We start from the raw sequence: 20,784 nt of genomic DNA on the forward strand, positions 1-20,784 counted from the left end.
AAGGCTAGTATACTAATACCAATAAGGTTGTAGTGTTGACAAATGCCATATTTTGTTTAATTGCTGTTTAGTGAAATTACACTGTAAAAAAAATGGCTCATCAGATCAACCTAAAAAATTGCTTCATGTAGCAACAAGCAACTGAACTAGTTTTATTCAACTCCAAAAATTACATTGACTGAAAGACTTTTGGTATATAATGGTATAGTGTATTTACGTATATATTTTTTTCAAATAAAACCATTTTGGTTGCTTTTGTGGAATAACAGTGCCTTATTATTCAGAATACCCCTTCACTTTTAATGAGAACCATATTTAACAACTTAAATAAATCTAAAATATTTTTATTGGGCAAAATAGTAAGTCAACAATATATAAAGACAGATGTCAATATTGCTTTCTATTCCTAACAAGATAAGTCGTAGGCTGGAGGTCAGGGAACCAGCCTTGTGACTGGTGGGTCGCCAGTTTGATCCCCTCAGCTGACAGTACGTGACTGAAACGCCCTTGAGCAAGGCACCTAACCCCCAACTGCTCCCTGGGCGCTGTGGATAGGGCTGCCCACTGCTCCGGGCAAGTGTGCTCACTAGTGTGTATGTGGTGTTTAACTGCACAGATGGGTTAAATGCGACGGTCTAATTCCGATGTGTTCAGACACAGTTGGCTAAAAAAGGTTCATTTCATTTTCATTTCAAATATGAGTTTATGTAAAGCCGACAGAAGCTTCTCTGAGCCTGGCAGAAATGGTGCTGAGTGTTTGTTTTACGTCTGAAAGTCATTTGTCCCATATGTGCCTCATTTGTCTCTCATACTAAAGCTTTAATCTACGACCTTCAGTCCCTGCTGGAATTTAGTAAACATTACAAGCCGTTCACACTCTAACATTTTGGCTGAGAAGCCATGGAGCCTTTCGGCTTGTCGTCAGAGGCCGTGGCGTAGCCTGAAGCATCTGGCTGAGTGAGGAGAGCCATAGGCGGTGCACACAGAAATGTTATTCTTCATGCTAGGCTAAGGGCTAACAGCTGAACAGCTAAACCCAAGAGACTATTTTTCCCTTCCACTCTCTTTTCCCCGGTTAACTCATTGAGCGCACTCAATAATCCAATCATAATCGGATTTCTGCAGTTTCCCGATTATTCAAATGGTCACATAACCAACATACTCTGATCTAGAAATCCGATTAAGAAATCCAATAAAAAGGCTGGATTTGAGCTAAGTAATCAGATTTCTCAGTGCCTGTAAACTCTTACTCTGATTTCTATCAGATTTCTCAGTCTGTGCATGCGTGAGATCAGACGGTGTTGTCGCAAAACGCAGCAAAACAGTTTTGGAGTGGTGCTGAAACCAAACACGAAATAAATGATTAAAATATTCTTCATCTTCTAGATGATGTAAGTTCATATTTTCAGGTAAAGTGGTGCGATGTTACAGCATGAAGTTTGAGTTTTATATAACGTTTACGTCGCGTCTTCTTCTGTGAGTTTATTGGCTGGTTGCAAAGTAGAAATCTGATTACTGTCTGACCTTAATCTGCTTGTGCCTTATGTCACTTTAGTGTTCATTTCAGGGCCTTCTTTATATCTAATTTTTTTATCATGCTATTTTTCTACAATTAGTGTTTATTTTTACGATTAGTGTTTAGTGTTTTTTAGTGACTATTTAAATTACACATTTCCTGTTTACCATCTATTTAATGTTATTGCTACACCATGGGGTCTGAGAGTAACTCAGTTTCAACACTCTGTATGTCCTGTACATATTGTAGCATTGACAATAAAGCTGACTTGACTTGACTTGAGTTGACTCATGTAGACCTGGAGTTTCCCCATTATCTGATTACTCAAGAGCATGTAAACTTATTGATCAGATTGCGGACAAAATCTGATTTTCTGCAGTCATCAGATCATTAAGTGCATGTAAACACACTCATTAACTTACTGCAGTCTGATGTCTTACCTCAGGCTTCAACTCACTACATGAGATTCAGTGTGTTTTACATGGTTTGGGTCACACTGTCTGCATTTATGTGCAGACCAGTATAACGGTAATAACAAAACTAATGCACTAAAAAGAATTCTACCAGTCTAACCAGTATATCACCCGTTACTGGCCAGAACCCAGGCCAAAATAAATCACACATACAACTGTTTCTCGCTAACTCTTAACCTCTTGACCAGGGTATATTTTGGTTTGTCCATCTGAATTTACATGACCAAATTGTAAGGCAAAGTATTAACTGCATGAAATAACTGTACATTTTTATTTTATTTATTTATTTTTTCAGAAATACATTTTCAGAAAGTGTGTTTTATGATCACACATATTGCTATATGCTTACAATTTACTGCTGAAAGCCAAAAATCTTAGATGCTCTTTGTATTATTTTATAAAAATCATTTTTACAGAGCAGATCACTGAAGAGACGCCATCTGTTTATAGTTTATAGCTCAGATTTGTGGAAAAATGGGTCGACTTTCAGTAGAAAAAAAATTGTGAGTTTCTTTTATTATAAGGGTTTAAAATGACATCACCCATCTATTTGACCGGAAAGAAGACAGTTACAGCTCTCATACGACCCCCACCTTTAGAATGTAGCTTATGAAATATGAAAGTTATGAAGAATATGACGAAGTGCGTTTTGGAGCCACCGGTGGTCTCAAGGAGTTGAAAAGGTTAAACTCTCCTTGGCAAAGAACTCGCATATCTACCTCTCCTGTTCTCTGCCCTGCCCAGCTTCCCTGTCCCACCCCTGTTTTCCCCGTTTTGTATTCTAATATTTTATTCTAACGCTGTTTGCTATCCAGTGTCGTCCAGAGGAGGATGGGTTTCCCTTTTGAGTCTTGGTTCCTCTCAGTGTTTCTTCCTCTTGCTCTTGGGGAGTTTTTCTTGCCACTGTCGCCATTGGCAACGCTCATGGGGGCTCGGACCCGGAATTTTCTGTAAAGCTGCTTTGTGACAACGCCTGCTGTAAAAAGCGCTACATAAATAAACTTTGACTTGACTTGACTTCAACTGCCAGGGGTGCTTAGCCCCAACAACCTTGGCCCACCACAGATTGGGAGACAGCAATGTGACAGCAAGACTCCCCCCACTCAGACATTGGCTACCAGCTTTGGCTACGCACTACAGTATAGTGAGGGAATTACACCCCGCTGACAGATGTATTAACATCAACACAGTAAACTTTGCATGTTCTTATTCTGTATTCTTATTCTGTAAGTTTTTACATATTTTTTTGGCTTAGGTTTGACTGGATTTGGCTGATGAAACTTGTTTCAGCAATTTTCATAGCCAAATATTGAGATGGGTTGTACCATCTCTCCATGTTTTTCTCCACTTTTAACCCTTGTGTGGTGTTCATGTTTTTGTTACTCCGCCAATGTTTGTGGGTCTGGTGGATCGACCACATGATCAGGTTTTAAATCAATACAGCCATACCCATTAATGTGAAAATACCAGATGTTTACTTTATCCCAATAACAAGCTATAAAGACAGCATATAATGTTTACCATTTACCATTATTATATTTACCATTCACCATTTACCAGCTTCCAGCTCACATCTGTAAACAATAGTGCTATCCATTTTTGTGATAAAATGCAAATGGAAAAATCTAAATCAACATATGGGTGGACAAATCTAGATTAAGCAATGCTAAGAAATTGAACAAATTTATATTAGTCTGAAAAAACATCAGCACCACTGAACAGATACAGTATCCACATCAGTCCACACAGCACACCAGCCCCACTGAGCACACAGTCTACTCATGCCAGCCTACATGGGGCAGAGTTTTACTGTGTGTGTGTTGCCTATGTGTTTCTTGCACGTGATGCATGTATGCTGTGTCCTTCTGTCCATCTTTGGTCCACAAATCTCACAGCGCTTCTTTTTATTGCTACTGGCCTCAACCTGGAATGATGAAAATACTAGATCAGGAATTTTTCTCACATCCCTCTCTCTCTTTCTTTTTTTATGTCTTTCTTTCTTTCTCTCTCTCTCTCTCTCTCTCTCTCTCACACACACACACACACACACACACACACACATTGTAGTAGGTGAACGTAAGAAAGAGATAACATATGCAACAGCATCTCCCACTCACTTCAGCTTCTCCAGATGGTTGCTCTGTGGGTCTGTGGGCTGAAGGGACACCAGCCACCTCCTGAATCCAGCTCTGGCTGCAGAAGCTGGGCTTCTTAGGATGTGTTGTCTTCTCTGGATTTGAGGTCTCACCAGCAGGCCATGTATGAGGTGGACAGAGTGAAGGACACAGCACCTTCACACTTTTATTCCCCACTGGTTCAGCCCAACACCACATGTGTAATATAAATGTGTGGGGGGTGAACAGAGTGAAGACACTGAAAATGGGTTATTTTATATGTTCTTCACAGAAAATGAGCAACGGGCACGAAGTTTGAGGTTAAAATAATAACAAATCACAATCTTTTTTCCTTTTGGTAAACATTGAAAACAGGTCCCACAGACCCCAACACCACACAAGGGTTAAAAGGGATCTTTCAGAAGCAAAGAAGTCCTCAAATAAAACAAACTTTTTTCAGATTTTACCATTATCAACATTATATATGAAACAAAATCAGAAGATATGTGTAGGTCAAATTGGCAGTAAATGAAATAAATATGTGCGTTGTACTCATTGTACCCCTGATTCTGACGTGGTGGTGGTGTGTTAGTGTGTGTTGTGCTGGTACGAGTGGATCAGACACAGCAGTGCTGCTGGAGTTTTTAAACACTGTGTCCACTCACTGCCCACTCTATTAGACACTCCTACCTTGTCAGTCCACCTTGTAGATGTAAAGTCAGAGACGATAGCTCATCTGCTGCTGCACAGTTTGTGTTGGTCATCCTCTAGTCCTTCATCAGTGGTCACAGGACACTGCCCACAGGACGCTGTTGGCTGGATATTTTTGGTTGATGGACTATTCTCAGTCCAACAGTGACACTGAGGTGTTTAAAAACTCCAGCAGCACTGCTGTGTCTGATCCACTCAGACCAGCACAACACACACTAACACACCACCACCACATCAGTGTTACTGCAGAGCTGAGAATGATCCACCACCCAAATAGTACCTGCTCTGTGAGGGTCCATGGGGGTCCTGACCACTGAAGAACAGGGTAAAAGGGGGCTAACAAAGTATCAGAGAAACAGATGGACTACAGTCTGTAACTGTAGAACTACAAAGTGCACCTATATAGTAAGTGGAGCTGATAAAATGGACAATGAGCGCAGAAACAAGGAGGTGGTCATCATGTTATGCCTGATCGGTGCGTTAACTTCAGCACTGATCAGGTTACATGGGCTGAAGTGTAAGACTTATTCCCTTTTGGAATATGAAGATGGGGAATCAAATATGTCAGTAGATATGTCCAGTTAGTTTATTATAGTGATGCATGTCAGGAACTTGAGCTAAAGAAACTGTTAAGGTTTTCCTCCATGTCTAGATTAACATGATTAATATCAAATTCAAATTAGTCATTTTTGTCTATTCCAGCTCCTGAAACATCTGGGCTCTTAATCATAGGCTGTAGAATTCCGCCCACATTTACCAACACAAGCACATTCAAATATTCTCCAGTTATTTCACTTGCACCAGTGCCTATGCAAATGACTGAGCATTGATCCTGATAATGCCTAAAACAAAGAATGAAAAGTATATAAATACCATGTTCTGCCAGTGTTATGCAAGGAGTGTTAGCCTATGCAAAAAAGTGCAAAGAGCTTTGCTTAAACATTTGGTCATTTTAATGATCACTTCTTATTGGACAACAGACTTTTAGGCACATCATTCTGGATCCTGTCTGAACACAGTGCTTCTCGGGGAGTGCCTGAGGCTATCAGGAGTGCTTTTGCATATGAAAATTTTGTGTTTATTAAACGGCAAGCTTTCGACAAAAGCACTTTTTGTCCCACCAGGAAGCTCAGGTTCTGGCGAAGCTCTCGAAGGGGCGGGATCTCAAAACAAACAGCCAATACCAACACTGTAATGTGCCTGACTGACGTCTCAAATTTAGTCTGCTGTTTTAAATGTGCCGATCAGCGTTTCATGAGAGTCAATCATAAAGTAGCCCTGGCATTGAGGTCTCGATAAAATTTTTATGGTTTTTATGATCTTTTGATATTCGTAAAGTACAGATTTCTGATCTGTCTGGTCATTGTCTTTTATTTTTTCCTAAGTTAACTGTTAACAGTAATGCATTTAGTCACTTTTGTGAGAGTGTAATTTAGCAGCTATAGTTGCTTTTTGTGGCTGCTGGCAGACACTAATGTTAACCTTATTTTAGAAAATTAGCTAGCTGCTAGATCACTATTTAATTTTCAGAAGTTGGAATCAAGTAGTAGACTTATTTAGCTATGGCTGCCACAATAATAATAACATTGAAAAATGTAAATGTTATTGTTGAAAGTACAACCCCATTTCCAAAAAAGTTGTGACGCTGTGAAAAATGTAAATAAAAACAAAATGTAATGATGTGAAAATCATTTAAACCCTATACTTAATTGAAAATTTTACAAAGACAACATATCAAATGTTGAAACTGAGAGATGTTATTGTTTTTTGAAAAATATTTGCCCATTTTGAATTTGACAAACACGTTCCAAAAAAGTTGGGTCGGGGGCAACAAACGGCTGGTAAAGTTGTGTAATGCTAAAAAAAAAAAAACAAACACCTGGTGGTTGATTGGCAACAGTTCAGTAACATCACTGGGTATAAAAGAGCATCTCAGAGAGGCGGAGTCTCTCAGAAGTAAAGATGAGGAGGGGTTCTCCACTCTGTAAAAGACTGCATGATCAAATAGTGCAACAATTCAAAAATAACGTTTTTCAACATAAAATAGCAAAGAACTTCTGCTTTTCATCATCTACAGTACATAATATCATTAAAAGATTCAGAGAATCTGGAGAAATCTCTGTATGTAAGGGACAAGGCCAAAAACCAGTATTTGCTGGCCGTGATCTTTGGGCCCTCAGGCAGCACTGCATTAAAAACAGACATGATTCTGTAGTGGAAATCACTGCATGGGCTCAGAAACACTTCTGAAAACCACTGTCTGTGAAAACAGTTTGTCGCTGCATCCAGAAATGCTAATTAAAACTCTTAAATGCAAAGAAGAAACTGTAAACAGAATCCAGAAACGCCGCCACCTTCTCTGGGCCTGAGCTCATTTAAAATGGACTGAGGCGAAGTGGAAAAGTGTCCTGTGGTCTGACGAATCAACATTTGAAATTCTTTTTGGAAATCATGGACACTGTGTCCTCCAGGCTAAAGACCACTCAGCTTGTTATCAGTGCACAGTTCAAAAGCCAGTATTCATGATGGTTTAGGGGGCATTAGTGCATATGGCATGGGTGATGTGCACATCTGTGAAGGCACCATTAATACTGAATTATATATACACGTTATGGCAACATATGCTGCCATCCAGACGACGTCTTTTTCAGGGAAGGCCTTGATTATTTCAGCAAAACAATGTAAAACCACATTCTGCATGTATTACAACAGCATTGCTCCGTATTAAGAGTCCAGGTGCTAAATTGACCTGCCTGCAGTCCAGACCTGCCACCCACTGATAACACTTGGCACATTTTGAAATGAAAAATATGATAAAGGAGACCCAGAACTGTTGAGCAGCTGAAATCTTGTATCAAACAAGAACAGGAAAACATTTCACTCTCAAAACTACAGCAGTGTCTCCTCAGTTCCCAAATGCTTACAGAGTGTTGGTAAAGAAGAGGTGATGAAACACAGTGGTAAACAGGCCCCCGTCCCAACTTTTTGAAACGTGGTGTTTGCATCAAATTCAAAACGGGCATATATTTTTCAAAAAACAATAACATTTCTCAGTTTCAACATTTGATATCTTGCCTTTGTAGTATTTTCCCTTAAAGATATGGTTTACAGTATTGCATTCAATTTTTATTTACATTTTGCACAGCATCCCAACTTTTTGGGGTTGTAAAACAAACAGTGAAAACGCCAGACTACAATGCTATTCCACCCTGCAAATTATGCAAGGATTTTTAGATCCTGTATTGTAGACGATTCATCCCCTTGGAATTATAAGGTTCTAGCTACGTTCTGAGCAGTTTTGAAATACTGAGCTTCAAAATTTTTGCACTCCAAATGCAAAACTGATAGGTAGAACTCATCTCTTTCATACACAAAAATGTATTACAAATGTACAATCTCAACATCCTATCAAATTTGTAAATGAGGTTTTACTGGAACAGGTCAAGAACCTTCTAATCCTCAGAACTCACTTTCTGATTGGAGTTATAAGGTTCTATCTGGCAACACATAAAAAGAAGCAATGATTTTGAAGGAACACAAACAGTTCATTCGTAATTTGTTTTAAAACATAAATTAAGGGTTATAACAGAGTTTACATGTTAAATTTTATGGTTTCTAAAAAAGTTTTTATGACTTTTTTTTGTTTTAGGAAAAATCATCTTTTTCTTATTCAAAAAAGCAGGTAAAAGTCACGTATAAAAGTCAGTGCTAAATATTTTGCCCCATGCAGAGGCAAATTTTAGGTAGGAACCATTAGTTTAAGTTTAGTTTTAATTTAAGTTCCTTTAGGTTAGACAGCAACCAGCTACTGTCCCAGGAAGTAAGTGTAGCAGATCAGCATAAAGGTAGTTTGAGGTTTTGTTTTATGTTAGAAAAGTGAAAAAAAGAGAAAGAAGAAAAAAAGGTGGATGAATGAATGAAATTAATGTTTATGTTGTAATTAAGACCCCATCAATACAAATGTTCACTATTTAATTACCTTTAAGGCTTAATATTTATAAAACTTAAGACAATGAGACTTTCTGAAGAACTGCAAAATGTTTCAGCAACATGTTTTCATGTTTCACAAAGTTTTATAAACTTTTTCCCGCAGTCACTGAGGAGTGCGGTGACATGACATAGAAGCAGAACCTGATTGGTCCTCTTGTGTGTATTCAAAGTGCTGTTTGGTTCAAAAACAGAACCTTACAGAACTAACTCAACAAAAATTCTGGCTCCCTCTTTCTCAGCTGTCTCGTAGCAAACATGATGTCCACTTCAGCAAGTGCTCAGCTCAATAAAGCTGTGAAGCAGCAGTACATGGAGCTCCCACAGGGGGATACAGTGCAGGCCATGTACATCTGGATTGATGGGACAGGAGAGGGACTCCGCTGCAAGACCAAGACTCTGAACGCAGAACCTCAAACCATTGAAGGTACCTTATATTGAAATACAATCATGTTCCACAGTCGTTAGATTTCACATTCATATGAGGACGCAACAAACGGTGCATTAAATGCAAATAAAAGAAAGCAGTAAACACATTCATTAAGACATCGTGGGAATCATAAAACTTCTAACTTTGTGCTTTAAAAGTTTGTACAGCGTAAAAAATGCTAATTATTTGTTAGATATGTATTTCCAACATATCTGAATGTGGTATTTATCATTTCATTTGATATGCATAATTTTCTAATGATTCTAAATGAATACTTAACAATTTCTCTTATTACTGTTAAACTTTATCACCTCTCTGTAAATCACTTTAAGCTGCCACCAGCATGAAAAGTGCCATATAAATAAAAAAAATTAATAATTATTATTATTACTATTCTTCTTTTTCTTCATCATCTTCTTCATCTTCTTCTTCTTCTTATTATTATAATTATTATTATTAATTATTGCTTATATTTTCACTTTCAAGAAAAAATGGAGCTTAACTCAACTCCACATTATTCTGTGTAACTGTAGATATTTGATTGAGTAAAAACATAACTAGGAAGCATAGAAGTGGAGCAGGCAAGGAATATAAAAACCTATTTTTCTAAACACTCTTTTTTTGTGGGCCTCTTTATGCTGTTATTACTGTTTGTTAATGGCTGCACTTCTCTGCAGATCTCCCAGAGTGGGATTTTAGTGGCTCAGCCACTTACCTGTCTGAATACTCCAACAGCGACATGTACCTGATCCCCAAGGCCATGTTTAGAGACCCTTTCAGGAAGGACCCCAACAAGCTCATTCTGTGTGAAGTGCTCAAACATGACCGTAAACCTGCAGGTAAGAAAAATAATTTGAATGAATTTACTAGTAAAATGTCACGTCTCACTTAATTAAATGGAGTGTATACAGTGGAAAATGCACTTCATAAAGTCAATGTAAGTTGGAAATCATAACAAATTTTCATGATTTTTGAGTAAAACACATTATAAAACTCCCCAGTGGTGCAACTGTCTAAGCGTTGTCCCTCATCAAGAGATTGCGAGTTCGATCTCTGGTGATGCTACAGCCGTCCGTAGCCGGGAGTCCAAGAGAGCACAATTGGCCTCGCTCTCTCTGGGTGGGTAGGATGCCCACCCCCTTACTTTTTAGGGGGCAGTTGTGGACTGGAGGTTAAGGAACCAGCCTTGTGACCGGAAGGTCGCTGGTTCGATCCCCTCAGTCAACAGTGTGTGACTGAAGTGCCCTTGAGCAAGACACCTAACCCCCAGCTGCTCCCCGGGTGCCATGGATAGGGCTGCTCACCGCTCCGGGCAAGTGTGCTCCCTGTCCCCTAGTGTGTGTGTTCACTAGTGTGCATGTATGTGGGTGTTTCAGTGCAAGGATGGGTTAAATGCAGAGGTCTAATTGGTTGGCTAATGGTTCTGAATTCAATTCAATTCCATTCAAAAGAGGGCCTCTGCACTACCTATGCGTTTTTGGTTGATAATTAGTGAGGGGGGTGGGAGGGGTACATGATATAACTGGATCAATTTTTCCCCAGCGTCCTGACGCATGGTGATCATTACATTTTGATGGAAGATTGCAGAAGAAATGTGAATTTAATCCTGTAAATGATATTTGTATGACAAATCGTGCTTAACATGACCAGGGACATATGAACATATGAAATAAAAAGGTTTAAAAAAGTCATTTTTGATTTCAAGCTGACTTGAACGCCTTAATCAAACCTTTTTCTGTTTCAGAAACCAACCTTCGTCACACATGCAAAAAGATCATGGACATGGTGGAGAACCTGCATCCATGGTTTGGTATGGAACAGGAGGACACACTTCTTGGCATAGATGGTCGTCCTTTTGGCTGGCCCCTAAATGGCTTCCCTGGACCACAAGGTAAATACTGACCAGACCTAGGATATGTTTATCCAGCATTTAGGTCAGCATCTCAAATCTAGATGATCCAAAACAATTGCATAAAAGGCCAATGTAGCAGTCTGAATGGTTCTATACATGTTTGAACAGGCCCTTACTACTGTGGAGTGGGTGCAGATAAAGCCTATGGGAGAGACATCACTGAAGCACATTACAGAGCCTGTCTGTACGCTGGGGTTAAGATTTGTGGAAGCAATGCTGAAGTTATGCCTGCACAGGTAAATGTCTTAAAAAAACCCTTAAAGAACAAATAGAATATTGATTAATTTTAAAAATGCTACTCATAGTGTGCCATTTTTGTCACACTTCGGACAGCGATGGCAAATGATTGCGCTGGAATTGACCCTTTATTTTTGACCACTGACCAAGTGCTGGTTACCTGAACATATCTGCTGTTCTGCTGTTTCAGACTGAGTCACAGCTGGAAATATCCCAAGAATAAAACCCTGATGAAGCCAGTAATCGTTGTCATTTTCCACACTCTTTTCTCCTCATTGATAGAAAAGCTGTTAAGTGTATTAGTGCATTCTTTATTGTCATTCGGCTGAAATCACACCAAAAGCTGCATAATGTGGCACTGTGTTTTAGATATTCCTATTTTGAGCTACATCCTCCAGCTGAAACAGCTGGGTTTACCTCTAGTGCAACCATTTGACATCATTCAACTAACATGCATTGTGCATCTAAAATGATGGTGACTTCCATATGTCAAACACGAGGTCTGCAAGTCTTAGAAATCCCAGTTCTTCTTTTTACCCCTACCCCTTGTTTTTGAGTGTCACCCTAACCCCTTTGAACTGAGTTACACGGGGTAGTGGTTGAAATCTTCCCTCTGAAATGAGACCCTCAAAACATCACTTCATTAACAGCTACCAGCGCTGCTCTGTAGGCGGCCCTGCCAGTCTGCAGTGACAGCAGAGGAGGGTAAAGTTCAGCTCCTCACTGCTGGGCTTTAGTTACATTTAGGGGGTCAGAACTGCTGGACTATTTAAGGTGGAACGGGAAAGATAGCTAGCCAGCTACCGAGACATTAGCATGCTATTAGCAATATTTTTTTATGCTTGTTATGAAGAAAAGACCATAATACACTGAAACAACATTAAACTAAGATAATACAGTGGTTATCATAATTTTTTAACAGAGAAAATTCTCACATCTGTGTGTTTCTTTGGTCTCTTGTCAATCTTGCCGGCTTTTTTTCTTTCTCATAACACTCTGTTTGGAGTCTCTGAAAAACCTCCGTTTGGAGGCCATGTAGCCCCAACACTTCACCCTACACAAAACAGTGGGTATAGGGCTGAGTGATAGGGGCAAGGGGTGAAATGGGATTGGGCCTTAGTAGCCAGGGTTCCTTTTAAAATTACAGCATGACGTCTGCAGTTATGCTTACAATCAACACTCCTGTCTTTTTCTTCAGTGGGAATTCCAGGTGGGTCCTTGTGAGGGCATCAGTATGGGACACCATCTTTGGATGGCCCGCTTCATCTTGCACAGGGTATGTGAAGACTTTGGTGTTGTGGCCTCCTTCGACCCCAAGCCAGTCCCAGGCAACTGGAACGGAGCCGGATGCCACACCAACTTCAGCACAAAGGAGATGCGAGAGGAGGGAGGTTTAAGGTATACCGGTGGAAATAGACAATTAAAGTTCATTTTTAACTGTATTAGTGTAGCAACCATCTCTGCTCTTTCTGTGACTGCAGGCATATTGAGGAGGCGATTGAGAAGTTGAGCAGGAGACAGAGTTACCACAATCGTGCATACGATCCCAAAGGGGGGTTGGACAATGCCAGACGCCTGACTGGTCTTTCAGCCCCCGTCATCAACAAGTTCTCTGCAGGAGTGGCTAATCGTAGTGCTACCATTCGCATCCCACGCGCTGTAGCGCAAGATCAGCGAGGGTACTTCGAAGACCGCCGTCCGTCGGCCAACTGCGACCCATACGCCGTGACTGAGGCGCTAATTCGTACATGCCTGCTCAATGAGGAGGGAGAGGAGCCTGTGGAGTACTGTGAAAGTTAACTGTCTGTTTGAATACACGCCAGCGCCCCTGTTTTAATAGCTCAGTTTTCCCGGGGTAAATGTATTGTGCATTTTCTGACAGTTATCTGTGGTTTTACTGCCGCCTTATTTTATTTATTTAAGTATTTTACTGACTGTTCAGTCTAATGCTGGACTAGATTAAACTCTTCATCTATGGGTGTAATTTGGCTGTTTTTTTTAATGAAAGTGGGTAACTTTGTCCTGAGGTTTTCAGTATGCTCACTCCTAAAGTTCCTAGTTTTAAAAGGTGTTGCAATATAATATGTTAGCTGACATTCAGGGCCCTATTTCTGTGATTTTAGCTCAGGCACAAAATGTGTGGCTGTGACAGATAAACACTCTACCTATAAACACTCTATAAACACTCTGGGTACTCAATTCTGGGTAGGACACATCTTTGCACTCAGAACAGCATCATTTTTGTGGCATGGATACATCATGTCACTGCTGCAGATTTATAAACTGGACGTTCATGCTGCAAATTTCCCATTGACCACAAAGACAACATACTCCGTGGCCATACTGGGATTCACATAATAGGCAAAAGTACTCAGACAGGCTGTGGCATTTAAACAGTGCTCACCTTGTATTAGGGAGCTCAATGTGTGCCAAGAAAGCATTTACCACAAAATTACACTGCCACCACCACCAGCTTTAACTGTGGAAACAAGGCAGGCTGGGTCCACCAAATTCTGGTCCTAAAATATGCACGTCGTAGCAGAAACTGAGATTCATCAGGCCAAGTGAAACTTTTCCAGCCTTTAGCTGTCTCGTGTCAGTGAGCACGGGTCTGCTGTAGCCTCAATTTCCTGTTCTTGACAGGATCCAAGGCAAGCTTCTATGTGTTGTACGGTCAGAGATGCTTTTCTGATCACTGTTGTTGCAATGAGTAGTTAAATTAGCCTTCCTCTCAACTTAAACAAGGCTTCCACTCTTCTCTGACCTCTCTCATCAACTTGCATTTGCATTTTTTTGCCCATAGAACTGCCACTCATTGAATATTTGTGTTTTTCGCACCATTCTGTGTAAACTCTAGAGACTGTTTTGCTTAAAATCCCAAGAAATCAGCAGTTTCTGAAGTACTCAAATCATCCGTCTGGCACCAACAACCACAACATGGTCAAAATCCACCCATTCTGTTGTGTAATGTGAACATTAACCCCAGTGCCCACTGACAAGCCCAGGGTTTTATTACACACTTCTATAACCTAGGAATAGCTCAACCAGTTTGCATTGAAATCCCTGTAGTTACTGAATAATAAGCCTTAGTAGGTAATAAGCCTGGGGTTAATTGAATCTCAGTTGTATAAAGGCGTTGGTTTAGAACAAGAGTGGAAAGAATACTGGTCACTGTAGAGATAATTTACTTGACCACAGGTAAATTACTCAAGTAAGAGTAAATGAGTAATTGAGTTATTTTTTTGTATAATCACCAAGTTGACTTGGCCATATCACTGGAAATAATACGAACAAACTAAAGCCAATCATAATATTTTGAGTCCTAAGACTGATCACAATACGCTCTGCTAGTGCACATTTACACATTTACACATTGTAAAGAACAAGGTTTGCATTACACTACGTGCATTTCATGGTTAGATCTTATAAAAGGCTTCCTACTTTATCTGTCCCTGACAAAGGAGTTAATTTTTTAATTAATTATTAATTATTTAATTAAGTCTATTTTTTATTTGGCCTTTAAAAATCATATTGCTTGATTAAGAGTCCTAATAACAGGCAGATTACTCAATTAATAATGTAATGTTTAGTGCCAGTGCTACTGCCCATTAGCTCCTTGAACGTTAGGTTATGTTAATAGATGTAAATCTCTACAGACGGTAAACTTTACATTCAGAGCCTTCAAACTGTATTCACTGATACATGTATATTACATTTCTACTGTTAAAATCATTTAGTGTTGATTTTCTTTACTGTTTTTTGTTCCTCCATTATTCTTTAATTCTCCATTAACCTTTTTGAAAAGGGTTCTATATAGCACCAAAACAGGTTCTTCTACTGTTACAATGTCAAGCTTGTAACAATAGAAGAACCTCTTTGGCTGCCATTTAATTCGGACAGTAGCATAGGGTAGATTGGGGGTGTCAATCTCAACCAGTAAAAGGGCCACATTAAAAAACTCATCAGATCTCAGACCAGCACAATACACACTAACACACCACCACCACGTCAGTGTTACTGCAGTGCTGAGAATGATCCACCACTCAAACAGTACCTGCTCTGTGAGGGTCCATGAGGGTCCTTCTTCTTCAGTGGTCTTCTTGGTCTGGGCTCGGACTTGCCTCTACTTGTCTTGACTCCAATACCAGCAGGTGATACCAGAGCTACCAGAGTTGTCAAGGATATGTGTCGTCAAATGCATGCGTGGTCAAAGTATCATTGCTCAGAATTATTTTTAAAAATACAGGAAAAACATGTTTTACATTTTCTACACATTTATTTTTAAACGCAGTTGTGATTGAGTAGGAGTCCATTTATCGTTTTTCAGACGAGTTGATGTGCAACCGAATGCTATATTGGGCCAATGAATAATTTTCATGTTCTAAGTCACCTTATCCACGTATGAAACGTCCTGATCTGTCTGAGAAACTCCTTCATGTACTTTGAAGTCAGCCAGGAGTCATTCAGTCTGTTGTGGTCTTGTGAGGCATCAACCTTGTCTGGGTGGGCAAGCCTCAAGGGCAGAGGGTCTTTGAGGATAAAGTTCAGCACTGGAGATTCAGAAATGGTCAGATGGTTTTGAGAGTGAGGGTGGGTGGGTCATCAAGCACTTCAGGGTCTGATAGTTATCCTAGTCTGAACCCTTGGGTCCATCTCTGACACCACTGAAGAAACAATACATTTTCGCTGTACGGCAAACTTTTACACCATTGTGGGATTCTCATGCAAGTGGTGTGGTTAGTGCATGCTTAATCAGATTTCAGTCCCGCCTAGACACTGTTCAGACACCAGGGGGCAGCATTACACAGTGCTAGAGCAGGGAGGCGATCCTCTCGAGTAGGGGTTCCCAGCTCTGGGGTCTGAGTTATTGTGCCCATATTGTTTGTAGACTATTTTTATGATACTTGCAGAGTTCTATAAGTTCTACAAGTACTGTTTATACCTATGATATACTCAGTAAAGTGTATCATGTCATAATTTATCACAATAATGACAACATATCATCACATTGCCCACCCTTACACATTCATAGATCCTACATTGCAAACATACATAACATCAGCAGTGAACATCTATGGAATACTTAATAAACTGTTTAACAAAATGATTTGTTTCACATGTGTAAATCAAATTATTCATAACAAAAAATTAAATATATTAATATTAATTAAATATACTAGTTGAAATTTAATTTTCAATTTAACTGTAAATGAATTGCTGAATTCCTAAGATCAAGAAAAATAGGAAATAATAGCTTAAACATCTTGCCGTAGTAATTAGAATTGCAGCATGTTGGACCAATAAGATTGGTGTGTCTAATAGAGTGGACAGTGAGTGGACACAGTGTTCAAACACTTCAGCAGCACTGCTGTTTCTGATCCACTTGTACCAGTGCAACATGCTTTAACATGCCCTAACAAGCCAACATCACATCAGTGTCACTGCAGTGCTGAGAATGATCCACCACCCAAATAATACCCACTCTGTGGGGGTCCTGTGGGGGTCCTGATCACTGAAGAACAGGGCGAACAAAGTACGCAGAGCAACAAATGGACCATACTGTAATTGTAGAACTACAAGGTGCACCTATATGGTGGGTGGAGCTGATTAAATAGACAAAGTGTGTCGATCAGGCATTTCAAACTGGGCACCATCTGGGCCAAAGTGCTGCGGGATCAGCGTTTACCCTCATCTAACACTCTGAATTCAGTTCATTAATGCCTTCCTAATTAGCTGATGAGCTGAATCAGGTGTGTTTAATGAGGTACGTTGCTGAAGTCTGCAGTGTTTTGGCCCACAAAGACTGGAGCCTGACACAATGTAGATATAAGGAGGTGGTTTTCTCAAGTTTTTAAACCACATTGTACATGTAAATGTCACACACAGAGACACAAAAAGGAGGTTTGGTTCAATGTTTAGATCTCAAATGCAAAATCGCCATGCTACTGATGAAGATATGATGATAACAGTACTGTAAAGGGTCAGCCTGTGCTGTCAGCTGCCAGCAGAGGGCGATGGCAGCAAGGCACTGTTACTCCAGGAGACTCATAATCCCAGAATACCAAGGGGTAATCAGTGCTAACCAGGTCCGCACGCTGGTACCGGTATTTTGTTCCGATATGTGGCTGCAGCACCTCTTTGTCACACCTTTGTAGAAGGGTGACCGGTACGGTACTTAGACCAGGTGGGTATTTAGAGAAAAGAAACAGGAAAAAGAGAAGGAAAGCATAAGAGGAGAAAACAGAGCACTGCTCTAGGCCAGTGGACTGAGAAGAAAAGAGAAAAAGGAAAGAAGGAAAAGAAAACTTTGTTTTGATTTGAGACAAGAAAAAAAAGAAAAAAGTGAAAAAAAGAGAGAAAGAGAAAAGAAAAAGGCTGAAACATAGTCAGCTTCCTATCTCTCCTTTTGAGAGGTCTTATGGTTTGGTCATTTATTCAATTTCCTGAATTTATCCTTTGTTTGTGTTACGGCATTTTTGGCATCTTTCTTTGATTTTCCCACCTTTTTTCCCACCATTCAGAGGGGTGAAATTCCACTCGTCACCTGTGCTCCCTGGTGGCGCAGTGGTAGGGCGCTGCTTTGAATCCGACTGGAAGTTACTCCCCTCCAACAGTACACAACACACTCACTGTCCCCAAATCGTTATTTATTTATTACACTACCTCACATTATAAAACTACCTCTAAAGTGAATAAATAAATACTTCTTATTATCTTTTTTAAGGCCTGTCCTCATGGGATCGTCCTGTGACAAGTATGTCATTCACTTACATCTTCAGAAGACACAAGTTTTCTTTCGATGCCCTTTCAACGCTCTCACAATCATCAGATTCAAACCACATCACAAAATGTTCGTCCACAGGTTCTGTGTGATTACACATTTCCGTCAGAGAGGTCTCCAATTCCCCAAATCTGACACAGTGCAGCTTCAAAATGCAGAAGAGTGAATAGGTGATGTTGACAATAAGGACACTGACTCAAAACTACAGGTAGCCTCTGATTTCTGTCTGGTTGGAACTGAAAGAAGGGCTGTTTACATCTTGTATTAACATGTGTTTCATGTCCTCATTGTACGCTATCTTGCCAAAAGTATTCGCTCGTCTGCCTTCACACACATATGAACTTGAGTGACATCCCATTCTTAATCCATAGGGTTTAATATGATGTTGGCCCACCCTTTGCAGCTGTAACAGCTTCAGCTCTTCTGGGAAGGCTTTCCACAAGGTTTAGGAGTGTTTATGGGAATTTTTGACCTTCTTCCAGAAGCGCATTTGTGAGGTCAGACACTGATGTTGGACGAGAAGGCCTGGCCCGCAGTCTCCGCTCTAATTCATCCCAAAGGTGTTCTATCGGGTTGAGGTCAGGACTCTGTGCAGGCCAGTCAAGTTCTTCCACACCAAACTCGCTCATCCATGTCTTTATGGAGTTGCTTTGTGCACTGGTGCGCAGTCATGTTGGAACAGGAAGGGTCATCCCCAAACTGTTCCCACAAAGTTGGGAGCATGAAATTGCCCAAAATCTCTTGGTGCTGAAGCATTAAGAGTTCCTTTCACTGGAACTAAGGGGCCGAGCCCAACTCCTGAAAAACAACCCCACACCATAATCCCCCCTCCACCGAACTTTACACTCAGCACAATGCAGTCAGACAAGTACCGTCTCCTGGCAACCGCCAAACCCAGACTCATCCATCGGATTGCCAGATGGAGAAGCGTGATTGGTCACTCCAGAGAACACGTCTCCACTGCTCTAGAGTCCAGTGGCGGCGCTTTACACCACTGCATTCGACACTTTGATGTAAGTGGTGATGTAAGGCTTGGATGCAGCTGCTCGGCCATGGAAACCCATTCCAAGAAGCTCTCTACGCTGTTCTTGAGCTAATCTGAAGGCCACATGAAGTTTGGAGGTCTGTAGCGATTGACTCTGCAGAAAGTTGCCGACCTCTGCGCACTATGAGCCTCAGCATCCGCTGACCCCGCTCTGTCATTTTACGTGGCCGACCACTTCGTGGCTGAGTTGCTGTCGTTCCCAATCGCTTCCACTTTGTTATAATACCACTGACAGCTGACTGTGGAATATTTAGTAGTGAGGAAATTTCACGACTGGACTTGTTGCACAGGTGGCATCCTATCACAGTACCACGCTGGAATTCACTGAGCTCCTGAGAGCGACCCATTCTTTCACTAATGTTTGTAGAAGCAGTCTGCAGGCCTAGGTGCTCGGTTTTATACACCTGTGGCCATGGAAGTGATTGGAACACCTGAATTCAATGATTTGGATGGGTGAGTGAATACTTTTGGCAATATAGTGTATGTAGATAAACTTTGGTCACACATTTCACTAAAATGCATCTCCACTGTGACCAGATGAGATCCAGTATTAATTACCTGCATAAAAAAGCATGTCAACAAATATGTTGTTTCCATTTTAACTCTGTTTATTTTTACACACTGTTACTATACAAATCGACAAGCTTGGCTTACATGCATTCATCGGCCCAGAGTGGATAAACGTTCTTGGTTCTTGTATTTCTTTTTCTGTGTCCAAGAAACCCTTAAAGTTAGAACAACTCACCTTTACTTTAAAATTAAAATGTGTTTTATTTGGATTTATAAATTTTCTGTGTTGTGTATTTTGTACCGGGTGTAAAATTACTTTTAAAAAAATAAAATAAATAAAAATAAGAGTAGAAAACCACACAAGTGTAAATCGGCTGGCTCTGTGTAGCAGATGCGATTAGATACAGGACTATTAGAGAAAGAGTGTGCACTTTTGGAAGTGCTATAAAATCTTGTTGTTGTTGTTGTTGTTGTTGTTGTTGTTACCACCCAGGGGAAGCCACTGGCAGAGGCTGGGGGAAGTCCAGCTGCCTCTCAGGTTCCCTGCCACTGCATCCTTGGCTCGTGTGATTTGGGTGGTCTCCAGGGGATTCTCCTGGTCAGTTTGGCATAACAGGACTTTGCAGGGCTGAATGCCAGGTCCAGCTGGCACTCCCCACCACCCATCACACAGGGAGGGAAGGGAGGTGGAGACCACTGTGATAAAATGTCATTCTAGCACATGCCGCAGCCAGGATTTACAGTACGGTGCTCCAAAACACACACAGCCAATAGGTCAAGAGCAGACCATACGCAGGTAGACCAGTGCATTGTCAGTGGCACTGAAAATTAGAGCAGTATAACATGGCAAGGTTACATAGTGATACGGAATGCCTTTTTAAAAGAACAGAATTAAGGATATGGACAAATGTCAATCAGTAAATGAACTGCAGACTCTTAGCTTCATATTTCAGTGTCCTTCCATCCATTTGGTTAATTCTGGTTCACTTAAGTGATTCACTAGAGTGAAAGGACAGACATGTCTAACGTATATCGCCGCTAGCGGAACAAAACCTCATATCTCCAAAA

The 20,784-nt window shown here is 40.5% G+C and overlaps 1 protein-coding gene across 1 annotated transcript; it reads left to right on the forward strand.

Moving 5' to 3' along the window:
* Positions 1-9,053: 9,053 nt before the first annotated feature.
* On the forward strand, positions 9,054-13,180 carry LOC118807425 (glutamine synthetase-like). Its single transcript, XM_036569437.1, has 6 exons — positions 9,054-9,228; positions 9,909-10,070; positions 10,976-11,122; positions 11,252-11,379; positions 12,579-12,778; positions 12,862-13,180. The coding sequence occupies exons 1-6, from the start codon at positions 9,060-9,062 to the stop codon at positions 13,178-13,180; spliced, it is 1,125 nt and encodes a 374-aa protein (XP_036425330.1). The 5' UTR covers positions 9,054-9,059.
* The last annotated feature ends 7,604 nt before the right edge of the window (positions 13,181-20,784 follow it).

Source organism: Colossoma macropomum, unplaced genomic scaffold (assembly GCF_904425465.1).
Source record: "Colossoma macropomum unplaced genomic scaffold, Colossoma_macropomum, whole genome shotgun sequence".
Lineage (NCBI taxonomy): Eukaryota > Metazoa > Chordata > Actinopteri > Characiformes > Serrasalmidae > Colossoma > Colossoma macropomum.

What these genes read in the sequence shown, in the direction of transcription:
- LOC118807425 (XM_036569437.1), top strand. Translation starts at nt 9,060, where the DNA reads ATGATGTCCACTTCAGCAAGTGCTCAGCTCAATAAAGCTGTGAAGCAG. An exon ending in AGAACCTCAAACCATTGAAG is followed by an intron (nt 9,229 to 9,908) that starts GTACCTTATATT and finishes ACTTCTCTGCAG; the next exon opens with ATCTCCCAGAGTGGGATTTT. An exon ending in TGGCTTCCCTGGACCACAAG is followed by an intron (nt 11,123 to 11,251) that starts GTAAATACTGAC and finishes ATGTTTGAACAG; the next exon opens with GCCCTTACTACTGTGGAGTG.